General features: G+C 37.5%; 2 protein-coding genes across 2 annotated transcripts; both read right to left on the bottom strand.

Annotated features, from left to right (window-relative positions):
• Positions 1 to 1,025: 1,025 nt before the first annotated feature.
• On the bottom strand, positions 1,026 to 3,789 carry LOC137623757 (flagellar attachment zone protein 1-like). The gene has a single exon (XM_068354582.1). The coding sequence runs from the start codon at positions 3,777 to 3,779 to the stop codon at positions 2,046 to 2,048; it is 1,734 nt and encodes a 577-aa protein (XP_068210683.1). The 5' UTR covers positions 3,780 to 3,789; the 3' UTR covers positions 1,026 to 2,045.
• On the bottom strand, positions 3,780 to 10,865 carry LOC137623491 (trichohyalin-like; the record flags this gene model as incomplete). The annotated part of the gene is made up of 1 exon (XM_068354321.1): positions 3,780 to 10,865. A coding segment is annotated over exon 1 (7,086 nt), but the record flags the coding sequence as incomplete, so codon positions are not given.
• Between the last annotated feature and the right edge of the window lie 575 nt (positions 10,866 to 11,440).

The following is an 11,440-nucleotide window of genomic DNA, read 5'->3' as shown; positions in this document are numbered from 1 at the left end:
CGTTAACACATATATATATATATATATATATATATATATATATATATATATATATATATATATATATATATATATATATATATATATATATATATATATATATATACGTGTGTGTGTGTGTGTGTGTGTGTGTGTGTGTATATTCCCAAGATAGAATTCGGTATTAAATGCCATTCGTGGGTGATAAATACATTAATTGAAATCACGTGTGCTTGTGATATATATTCATATATATATATATATATATATATATATATATATATATATATATATATATATATATATGTGTGTGTGTGTGTGTATACATATACAACAAATGCATCCGTTTCTAGTCCACTGCAGGACAAAGGCCTCAGACATGACGATTAATGTGTGGGGTTTGGCTAGTTTTCATCGCCACGCTGGCCACTGCGGCTTGGTGATGATGGGAGATTTGATCTGATTGCTCACAGCAAACCAACCTAGTATGGGTGGTCCTGACTAGTATAGTTTTGCTGATCATTGGAGTATTGCTGTTATCAGCCAAACTGTACTAGTCAGGGTTCCCATACTAGGTTTGTTTGCTGTGAGCGATCAGACCAAATCTCCCACCATCACCAATCCGAAATGGCCAACGTGGCAATGAAAACTGGCCAAACCCCACACACGAATTGACGTCTGAGGCCTTTGTCCTGCAGTGGACTAGAAACGGATGTATTTGTTGTAAGTATATATATATATATATATATATATATATATATATATATATATATATATATACGTCTGTATGTATATAATTCAACTTTTCTACCTTACATGCTACTACTACTACTACTACTACTACTACTACTACTACTACTGGAAGGGTTTCGCCCTTACCAAAGGGCTCATCAGGTGGGTTCAGCCCCTTTCCAGGCTTGGTTCCCACTACCCTCCCTCCCAACCATTTTTTTTTTTTTTTTTTTTGAGACATTGGATATTGACCTCCGCAGTCAGAACTCCCTGGAGAAGACGTCTCTCCTCCCTCCCCAGCTGAAGGGCCTTGAACCAACCCATGAGGACAAGTCCTCTGCATACTAGAAGAAACAGAGCTAATTCCCTCTGCAGAGCCGGTCTTCTAGATTATTCCCCCAGAACCACCCGAAGGTTGGTATCCGAAAGAATAGATCCAGATATCCGACCATTTGCACACTTGACAAAGGTCCTGTACACCCCCATCAAGGTGCAAAGCATACTAGAAAAAGCTAAGTTTCTTCCCGCTGCAGGGCCTGTCCTCTGGATTGTCCCAAGTGGACTTCAAGCTGGGCAGTTAGGCCAGGCGTCCTTCCAGGATCGTCTTCTTCTTCTTCTTCTTCTTCTTCTTCTTCTTCTTCTTCTTCTTCCTTTGAATGTTGTTTTATATTTTTGGGGGGCTTTTTTATTTATTTATTTTTTTTTGAGGGGGAGACATTGGATATTGACCTCCGCAGTTAGAACTCCCTGGAGAAGACGTCTCTCCTCCCTCCCCAGCTGAAGGGCCTTGAACCAACCCATGAGGACAAGTCCTCTGCATACTAGAAGAAACAGAGCTAATTCCCTCTGCAGAGCCGGTCTTCTAGATTATTCCCCCAGAACCACCCGAAGGTTGGTATCCGAAAGAATAGATCCAGATATCCGACCATTTGCACACTTGACAAAGGTCCTGTACACCCCCATCAAGGTGCAAAGCATACTAGAAAAAGCTAAGTTTCTTCCCGCTGCAGGGCCTGTCCTCTGGATTGTCCCAAGTGGACTTCAAGCTGGGCAGTTAGGCCAGGCGTCCTTCCAGGATCGTCTTCTTCTTCTTCTTCTTCTTCTTCTTCTTCTTCTTCTTCTTCTTCTTCTTCTTCTTCTTCTTCTTCCTTTGAATGTTCAGTTTTATATTTTCTTGATTTTTTAATTTTTTGTGGGATTTTTTTAATATTTTTTTATGTTTTTATATTTTTCAGTTTTAAATTTTTGGGGGAATTTTTTTAGTTTAAAATTTCTTTTGGATTTCTTAGGTTTTTATATTTTTCTTTTATTTTCTTAATTGTTCCTTTCACTCCTTACTCCTTCGTGACTTTTTTTTCCAACTGATTCATCAAATCGTTCAATTCCTCAGCCACTTTTTGAGCGGAATCAATCTCATCCATTTCGGCCAAAATGTTTTGCTCTAGATTTTCTAACTTTGACTCCAGAGTATCCAAATGAACTCCTGTTTCCATTCCCAGTCTGTCCTCTTGTATCGTCTCTGTATTAGACATTTCCATCTTTTCTTTCCCCCTTTCAATTTCTCTTTCATAATATTGAATTGAATCCTTAATTTCCATTAGCATTTTTTTAAGCCCATCAGGATTATGTTCATTATCATTTGCTCTTCTAATAAGAATTGGAATGATACAAGGGCATAAACAAATGAAATTCTTCACACATTTTTGGAGTCTTCTCTTCTTAACTTTCTCTTGCTCCTTCATATCCTCATTCTCTGGAGCAAACATCTCCTCCAGTCTATGTTTCACGTCTGAACTTTGGCCACCTTGCCATGTCAGAGGATCCTCATTCCCCTCGAATAGTTCTTCAATTAGCACCTCTATGGATCTTTCTTCCTCAAGGGCTTTCATTCTTTCCTCCATGATATAAAGCTTTCCTTCTATCTCCTTTCTGAGTGTCTTCTCTTCCTCCAATTCGACTTTAGTATCCTTCAACTCCTTATCAGCTACCATGGATTCCTTCTTCCAATAGGAAAGTCCATTCTCCTTCTGCAGTTTCTCCTGTTCAAGCAGCTGAACTTGGCTATCCTTGATATCGTTTATCTGTTTGAGTGCTTGAACCTCTTCATTGAGACTATGAACCATACCTTCTGCTTCCTGTCTTCTCTTCTCTTCTTCCATTAAGTCTTGTTCCAGTCTTTGGTTTTCTTCCATCATTTGTTCGAACTTAATTTCAACATCTTCTCTCACTTTTTCAGTCCGTTCAATTAGCCTTTTAAGTTTGTTTTTATCTTCCTTCTCGAGATTTATTTCTTCTTTAACTGCCAGTGTTTCATTATGGAGACATTCTATTTCTTTTTCCTTTTGCAGTTTCTCTTGTTCAAGCTGCTGAACTTGGTTGTCCTTCATACTGTTTATCTGTTTGAGTGCTTGAACCTCTTCATTGAGACTATGAACCATACCTTCTACTTTCTGTCTTCTCTTCTCTTCTTCCATTAAGTCTTGTTCCAGTCTTTGGTTTTCTTCCATCATTTCTTCGAACTTAATTTCAACATCTTCTCTCACTTTTTCAGTCCGTTCAATTAGCCTTTTAAGTTTGTTTTTATCTTCCTTCTCGAGATTTATTTCTTCTTTAACTGCCAGTGTTTCATTATGGAGACATTCTATTTCTTTTTCCTTTTGCAGTTTCTCTTGTTCAAGCTGCTGAACTTGGTTGTCCTTCATACTGTTTATCTGTTTGAGTGCTTGAACCTCTTCATTGAGACTATGAACCATACCTTCTGCTTCCTGTCTTCTCTTCTCTTCTTCCATTAAGTCTTGTTCCAGTCTTTGGTTTTCTTCCATCATTTCTTCGAACTTAATTTCAACATCTTCTCTCACTTTTTCAGTCCGTTCAATTAGCCTTTTAAGTTTGTTTTTATCTTCCTTCTCGAGATTTATTTCTTCTTTAACTGCCAGTGTTTCATTATGGAGACATTCTATTTCTTTTTCCTTTTGCAGTTTCTCTTGTTCAAGCTGCTGAACTTGGTTGTCCTTCATACTGTTTATCTGTTTGAGTGCTTGAACCTCTTCATTGAGACTATGAACCATACCTTCTACTTTCTGTCTTCTCTTCTCTTCTTCCATTAAGTCTTGTTCCAGTCTTTGGTTTTCTTCCATCATTTGTTCGAAATTAACTTCAACATCTTCGTACATAATTTCAACCTTTTCGAACAATTTTTCCATCCCTTCTATTCTTCTTCGAAGTTTATCTTCTTTTACCTTCGTGAGTATCAACTCCTTTTTAACTGCCAGTGTTCCATTACGGATACATTCTATTTCCCTTTCCTTTTGCAGTTTCTCTTGTTCAAGCTGCTGAACTTGGCTATCCTTGATATCGTTTATCTGTTTGAGTGCTTGAACCTCTTCATTGAGACTATGAACCATACCTTCTCCTTCCTGTCTTCTCTTCTCTTCTTCCATTAAGTCTTGTTCCAGTCTTTGGTTTTCTTCCATCATTTCTTCGAACTTAATTTCAACATCTTCTCTCACTTTTTCAGTCCGTTCAATTAGCCTTTTAAGTTTGTTTTTATCTTCCTTCTCGAGATTTATTTCTTCTTTAACTGCCAGTGTTTCATTATGGAGACATTCTATTTCTTTTTCCTTTTGCAGTTTCTCTTGTTCAAGCTGCTGAACTTGGTTGTCCTTCATACTGTTTATCTGTTTGAGTGCTTGAACCTCTTCATTGAGACTATGAACCATACCTTCTGCTTCCTGTCTTCTCTTCTCTTCTTCCATTAAGTCTTGTTCCAGTCTTTGGTTTTCTTCCATCATTTCTTCGAACTTAATTTCAACATCTTCTCTCACTTTTTCAGTCCGTTCAATTAGCCTTTTAAGTTTGTTTTTATCTTCCTTCTCGAGATTTATTTCTTCTTTAACTGCCAGTGTTTCATTATGGAGACATTCTATTTCTTTTTCCTTTTGCAGTTTCTCTTGTTCAAGCTGCTGAACTTGGTTGTCCTTCATACTGTTTATCTGTTTGAGTGCTTGAACCTCTTCATTGAGACTATGAACCATACCTTCTGCTTCCTGTCTTCTCTTCTCTTCTTCCATTAAGTCTTGTTCCAGTCTTTGGTTTTCTTCCATCATTTGTTCGAAATTAATTTCAACATCTTCGTACATAATTTCAACCTTTTCGAACAATTTTTCCATCCCTTCTATTCTTCTTCGAAGTTTATCTTCTTTTACCTTCGTAAGTATCAACTCCTTTTTAACTGCCAGTGTTCCATTACGGATACATTCTATTTCCCTTTCCTTTTGCAGTTTCTCTTGTTCAAGCTGCTGAACTTGGCTATCCTTGATATCGTTTATCTGTTTGAGTGCTTGAACCTCTTCATTGAGACTATGAACCATACCTTCTCCTTCCTGTCTTCTCTTCTCTTCTTCCATTAAGTCTTGTTCCAGTCTTTGGTTTTCTTCCATCATTTCTTCGAACTTAATTTCAACATCTTCTCTCACTTTTTCAGTCCGTTCAATTAGCCTTTTAAGTTTGTTTTTATCTTCCTTCTCGAGATTTATTTCTTCTTTAACTGCCAGTGTTTCATTATGGAGACATTCTATTTCTTTTTCCTTTTGCAGTTTCTCTTGTTCAAGCTGCTGAACTTGGTTGTCCTTCATACTGTTTATCTGTTTGAGTGCTTGAACCTCTTCATTGAGACTATGAACCATACCTTCTGCTTCCTGTCTTCTCTTCTCTTCTTCCATTAAGTCTTGTTCCAGTCTTTGGTTTTCTTCCATCATTTCTTCGAACTTAATTTCAACATCTTCTCTCACTTTTTCAGTCCGTTCAATTAGCCTTTTAAGTTTGTTTTTATCTTCCTTCTCGAGATTTATTTCTTCTTTAACTGCCAGTGTTTCATTATGGAGACATTCTATTTCTTTTTCCTTTTGCAGTTTCTCTTGTTCAAGCTGCTGAACTTGGTTGTCCTTCATACTGTTTATCTGTTTGAGTGCTTGAACCTCTTCATTGAGACTATGAACCATACCTTCTGCTTCCTGTCTTCTCTTCTCTTCTTCCATTAAGTCTTGTTCCAGTCTTTGGTTTTCTTCCATCATTTCTTCGAACTTAATTTCAACATCTTCTCTCACTTTTTCAGTCCGTTCAATTAGCCTTTTAAGTTTGTTTTTATCTTCCTTCTCGAGATTTATTTTTTCTTTAACTGCCAGTGTTTCATTATGGATACATTCTATTTCTTTTTCCTTTTGTAGTTTCTCCTGTTCAAGTTGCTGAATTTGGTTGTCCTTCATACTGTTTATCTGTTTGAGTGCTTGAACCTCTTCATTGAGACTATGAACCATACCTTCTACTTTCTGTCTTCTCTTCTCTTCTTCCATTAAGTCTTGTTCCAGTCTTTGGTTTTCTTCCATCATTTGTTCGAAATTAATTTCAACATCTTCGTACATAATTTCAACCTTTTCGAACAATTTTTCCATCCCTTCTATTCTTCTTCGAAGTTTATCTTCTTTTACCTTCGTAAGTATCAACTCCTTTTTAACTGCCAGTGTTCCATTACGGATACATTCTATTTCCCTTTCCTTTTGCAGTTTCTCTTGTTCAAGCTGCTGAACTTGGCTATCCTTGATATCGTTTATCTGTTTGAGTGCTTGAACCTCTTCATTGAGACTATGAACCATACCTTCTCCTTCCTGTCTTCTCTTCTCTTCTTCCATTAAGTCTTGTTCCAGTCTTTGGTTTTCTTCCATCATTTCTTCGAACTTAATTTCAACATCTTCTCTCACTTTTTCAGTCCGTTCAATTAGCCTTTTAAGTTTGTTTTTATCTTCCTTCTCGAGATTTATTTCTTCTTTAACTGCCAGTGTTTCATTATGGATACATTCTATTTCTTTTTCCTTTTGTAGTTTCTCCTGTTCAAGTTGCTGAATTTGGTTGTCCTTCATACTGTTTATCTGTTTGAGTGCTTGAACCTCTTCATTGAGACTATGAACCATACCTTCTACTTTCTGTCTTCTCTTCTCTTCTTCCATTAAGTCTTGTTCCAGACTTTGGTTTTCTTCCATCATTTGTTCGAAATTAATTTCAACCTTTTCGAACAATTTTTCCATCCCTTCTATTCTTCTTCGAAGTTTATCTTCTTTTACCTTCGTGAATATCAACTCCTTTTTAACTGCCAGTGTTCCATTACGGATACATTCTATTTCCCTTTCCTTTTGCAGTTTCTCTTGTTGAAGCTGCTGAACTTGGCTATCCTTGATATCGTTTATCTCTTTGAGTGCTTGAACCTCTTCATTGAGACTATGAACCATACCTTCTCCTTCCTGTCTTCTCTTCTCTTCTTCCATTAAGTCTTGTTCCAGTCTTTGGTTTTCTTCCATCATTTCTTCGAACTTAATTTCAACATCTTCTCTCACTTTTTCAGTCCGTTCAATTAGCCTTTTAAGTTTGTTTTTATCTTCCTTCTCGAGATTTATTTCTTCTTTAACTGCCAGTGTTTTATTATGGAGACATTCTATTTCTTTTTCCTTTTGCAGTTTCTCTTGTTCAAGCTGCTGAACTTGGTTGTCCTTCATACTGTTTATCTGTTTGAGTGCTTGAACCTCTTCATTGAGACTATGAACCATACCTTCTGCTTCCTGTCTTCTCTTCTCTTCTTCCATTAAGTCTTGTTCCAGTCTTTGGTTTTCTTCCATCATTTCTTCGAACTTAATTTCAACATCTTCTCTCACTTTTTCAGTCCGTTCAATTAGCCTTTTAAGTTTGTTTTTATCTTCCTTCTCGAGATTTATTTCTTCTTTAACTGCCAGTGTTTCATTATGGATACATTCTATTTCTTTTTCCTTTTGTAGTTTCTCCTGTTCAAGTTGCTGAATTTGGTTGTCCTTCATACTGTTTATCTGTTTGAGTGCTTGAACCTCTTCATTGAGACTATGAACCATACCTTCTACTTTCTGTCTTCTCTTCTCTTCTTCCATTAAGTCTTGTTCCAGTCTTTGGTTTTCTTCCATCATTTGTTCGAAATTAATTTCAACATCTTCGTACATAATTTCAACCTTTTCGAACAATTTTTCCATCCCTTCTATTCTTCTTCGAAGTTTATCTTCTTTTACCTTCGTGAGTATCAACTCCTTTTTAACTGCCACTGTTCCATTACGGATACATTCTATTTCCCTTTCCTTTTGCAGTTTCTCTTGTTCAAGCTGCTGAACTTGGCTATCCTTGATATCGTTTATCTGTTTGAGTGCTTGAACCTCTTCATTGAGACTATGAACCATACCTTCTCCTTCCTGTCTTCTCTTCTCTTCTTCCATTAAGTCTTGTTCCAGTCTTTGGTTTTCTTCCATCATTTCTTCGAACTTAATTTCAACATCTTCTCTCACTTTTTCAGTCCGTTCAATTAGCCTTTTAAGTTTGTTTTTATCTTCCTTCTCGAGATTTATTTCTTCTTTAACTGCCAGTGTTTTATTATGGAGACATTCTATTTCTTTTTCCTTTTGCAGTTTCTCTTGTTCAAGCTGCTGAACTTGGTTGTCCTTCATACTGTTTATCTGTTTGAGTGCTTGAACCTCTTCATTGAGACTATGAACCATACCTTCTCCTTCCTGTCTTCTCTTCTCTTCTTCCATTAAGTCTTGTTCCAGTCTTTGGTTTTCTTCCATCATTTCTTCGAACTTAATTTCAACATCTTCTCTCACTTTTTCAGTCCGTTCAATTAGCCTTTTAAGTTTGTTTTTATCTTCCTTCTCGAGATTTATTTTTTCTTTAACTGCCAGTGTTTCATTATGGATACATTCTATTTCTTTTTCCTTTTGTAGTTTCTCCTGTTCAAGTTGCTGAATTTGGTTGTCCTTCATACTGTTTATCTGTTTGAGTGCTTGAACCTCTTCATTGAGACTATGAACCATACCTTCTGCTTCCTGTCTTCTCTTCTCTTCTTCCATTAAGTCTTGTTCCAGGCTTTGTTTTTCTTCCATCATTTGTTCGAAATTAATTTCAACATCTTCGTACATAATTTCAACCTTTTCGAACAATTTTTCCATCCCTTCTATTCTTCTTCGAAGTTTATCTTCTTTTACCTTCGTGAGTATCAACTCCTTTTTAACTGCCACTGTTCCATTACGGATACATTCTATTTCCCTTTCCTTTTGCAGTTTCTCTTGTTCAAGCTGCTGAACTTGGCTATCCTTGATATCGTTTATCTGTTTGAGTGCTTGAACCTCTTCATTGAGACTATGAACCATACCTTCTCCTTCCTGTCTTCTCTTCTCTTCTTCCATTAAGTCTTGTTCCAGTCTTTGGTTTTCTTCCATCATTTCTTCGAACTTAATTTCAACATCTTCTCTCACTTTTTCAGTCCGTTCAATTAGCCTTTTAAGTTTGTTTTTATCTTCCTTCTCGAGATTTATTTCTTCTTTAACTGCCAGTGTTTCATTATGGAGACATTCTATTTCTTTTTCCTTTTGCAGTTTCTCTTGTTCAAGCTGCTGAACTTGGTTGTCCTTCATACTGTTTATCTGTTTGAGTGCTTGAACCTCTTCATTGAGACTATGAACCATACCTTCTACTTTCTGTCTTCTCTTCTCTTCTTCCATTAAGTCTTGTTCCAGGCTTTGTTTTTCTTCCATCATTTGTTCGAAATTAATTTCAACATCTTCGTACATAATTTCAACCTTTTCGAACAATTTTTCCATCCCTTCTATTCTTCTTTGAAGTTTATCTTCTTTTACCTTCGTGAGTATCAACTCCTTTTTAACTGCCAGTGTTCCATTACGGATACATTCTATTTCCCTTTCCTTTTGCAGTTTCTCTTGTTCAAGCTGCTGAACTTGGCTATCCTTGATATCGTTTATCTGTTTGAGTGCTTGAACCTCTTCATTAAGTCTCTGTACCTCTTCATCTGCTTCTTTCGTTAACCTTTCCTCTTCCGTGAATCCTACACTATGTTTTGCTCTTTCCTTTACATCCTTTTCTTTTTCTTCTTCTTCTTCTTCTGTCAGAGGTCCAACGAGATCATTAGTTTCTAAAGTATTCAGTTGAAACTCCTCCAACTTAACTTTAATATCCAAGTTCTCCTGCTCCAGATTTTTTGCCTCTTCTCTTGCGATAATTAGCGCCTCTTCTATATCTTTTTTAAGTCTCTTTTCTTCCTCCAATTGTACTTTAGCCGCCTTCAACTCTTCATCAAGTAGGGCTGTTTCCTTCTGCCAATGTGCAACCTCCTGGTCCTTCTTCAAAGTCTCAAGTCGACTTTCCTCTAATTTTCCCTGATATTCATCTCCAATCCTTACATTATGTTCTCGCATTTCAACTAATATCCGCTCGGTTTCTTGCAAACTATCTTTAGTCTTGTTCAAGTCCATTGTTAGCGCTTCAACTTCCTTTTTTAAGTGACCGTTTTTCTCACAATTGAGCTGTTCCTTCTCAAGGAAGCGAAGCCTTTCATCTTTCTGTTTAGATAACTCCGCATAGCGGTCACGTTCATCCCGCAAATGTTGGTTCTTCCTGGTCTTCTCATGGAGTGCCTCTTTCATCTGTTGGAGTGATGCGTCCTTCTCTCTCAAGCGCTCTTGAAGAGCCTCTATCTCTTGTCTAAAGAGATCCGCTTTGTCCTGTTCTCTTCCAGACTTTCCGTTTTCCTTTGCGTCTTGATCCTCCCCCTTGATGCTGATTAGCTGTCTCTCTAACGTTTTGTTGAGCCTCTTCTCCCTCTCGACCTGCCTCTGAAGTCGGAGGAACAACTCGTACGTGTATTGTCGGTTGAAGTCCTCCAGCAAAGAAGGTTTTGGGAATTCTTTCAGAGCGCAATTTCTGACCAGATCTGTCAGTATATTTGCGAATTCGTAGTCCTCCTCGGTGGTCCTCCTATCCTTTTCTCTAAGTTCAGAGAGTGTCCGTCTCAGTCTGTCAATTTCCTCGCTTTGGTCGTCAACGTTGTCATCTGTGCAAGTAACTTCTCCAGCTTCAACAATTTGGGACTTCTCGCATTCCTGCTCCTGTCCTGTTGAAGTCTGTTGCTCCTTGTTTCTAAGGGCTTTCAGTTGTACGGTTCCCGTCTCCTCTGCTTCCTCCATCGTCCATTTCGCTAGGATCTCACTTGCTGCTCTGCCCAGCAAATACATTGATCCGGCGATTATAACGTTATAAAATTTCTCTACCAGCAGAGGGGAAGCTGGAGTTCCCATTCTGCAGTCAAAGTTGATAAAGTATAAAGCTCCAACAACACACATAAAATGCTTGGTAAAATTAGTCATAATTCTATGATGAATTACAATTGTCTGTAGGTGGATATGTTTGAAAAAAAAACAGAAGTTGGTACACAAAGATTCTTGAAGACTTCAGAAACGGCTTCAGAGCTCTGAGATCGCGAGAATTGGCCGCCGGCGGAGACGTTGGCGGATAGTTCGATTCTAAAACATCTTCAGAAAGTCTTTCCTCTTCCGGGAATGAATTGGAGCTTTCCTTCTCGCCTTTTCTTTCCTTCTATTTCCTTCTGTTTCTCTCTTTCTTTTTTATCTATTCCTTTCGTTTTAATATATAAAAGCGTTTGTGTTATCATATAATAGCATTTATTATTCAATTGGGGATTCTGTAATTCAGTTTTCAGCCGAAATCCTAACAAAGAAATCGACTGAAGGCGAATGGTATCTTCCACGGAGACTCCCGAAGACAACACAGATTCTCCGAAGACACTCAAGATGAATAAGTTTTCTCTCTGAAAGAATTCTTTGTCGTCCGTCAGAAATTCTTTTCGTCTTCA

The sequence above is a fragment of the Palaemon carinicauda genome, chromosome 30 (genome assembly GCF_036898095.1).
Source record: "Palaemon carinicauda isolate YSFRI2023 chromosome 30, ASM3689809v2, whole genome shotgun sequence".
Taxonomy (NCBI): domain Eukaryota; kingdom Metazoa; phylum Arthropoda; class Malacostraca; order Decapoda; family Palaemonidae; genus Palaemon; species Palaemon carinicauda.
The sequence above is the reverse complement of the archived record's forward strand: the minus strand, read 5'-3'. Positions and strand labels throughout refer to the sequence as shown.

Coding starts and splice junctions, on each gene's coding strand:
- LOC137623757 (XM_068354582.1), bottom strand. CDS start 3,779: ATGGTTCATAGTCTCAATGAAGAGGTTCAAGCACTCAAACAGATAAAC.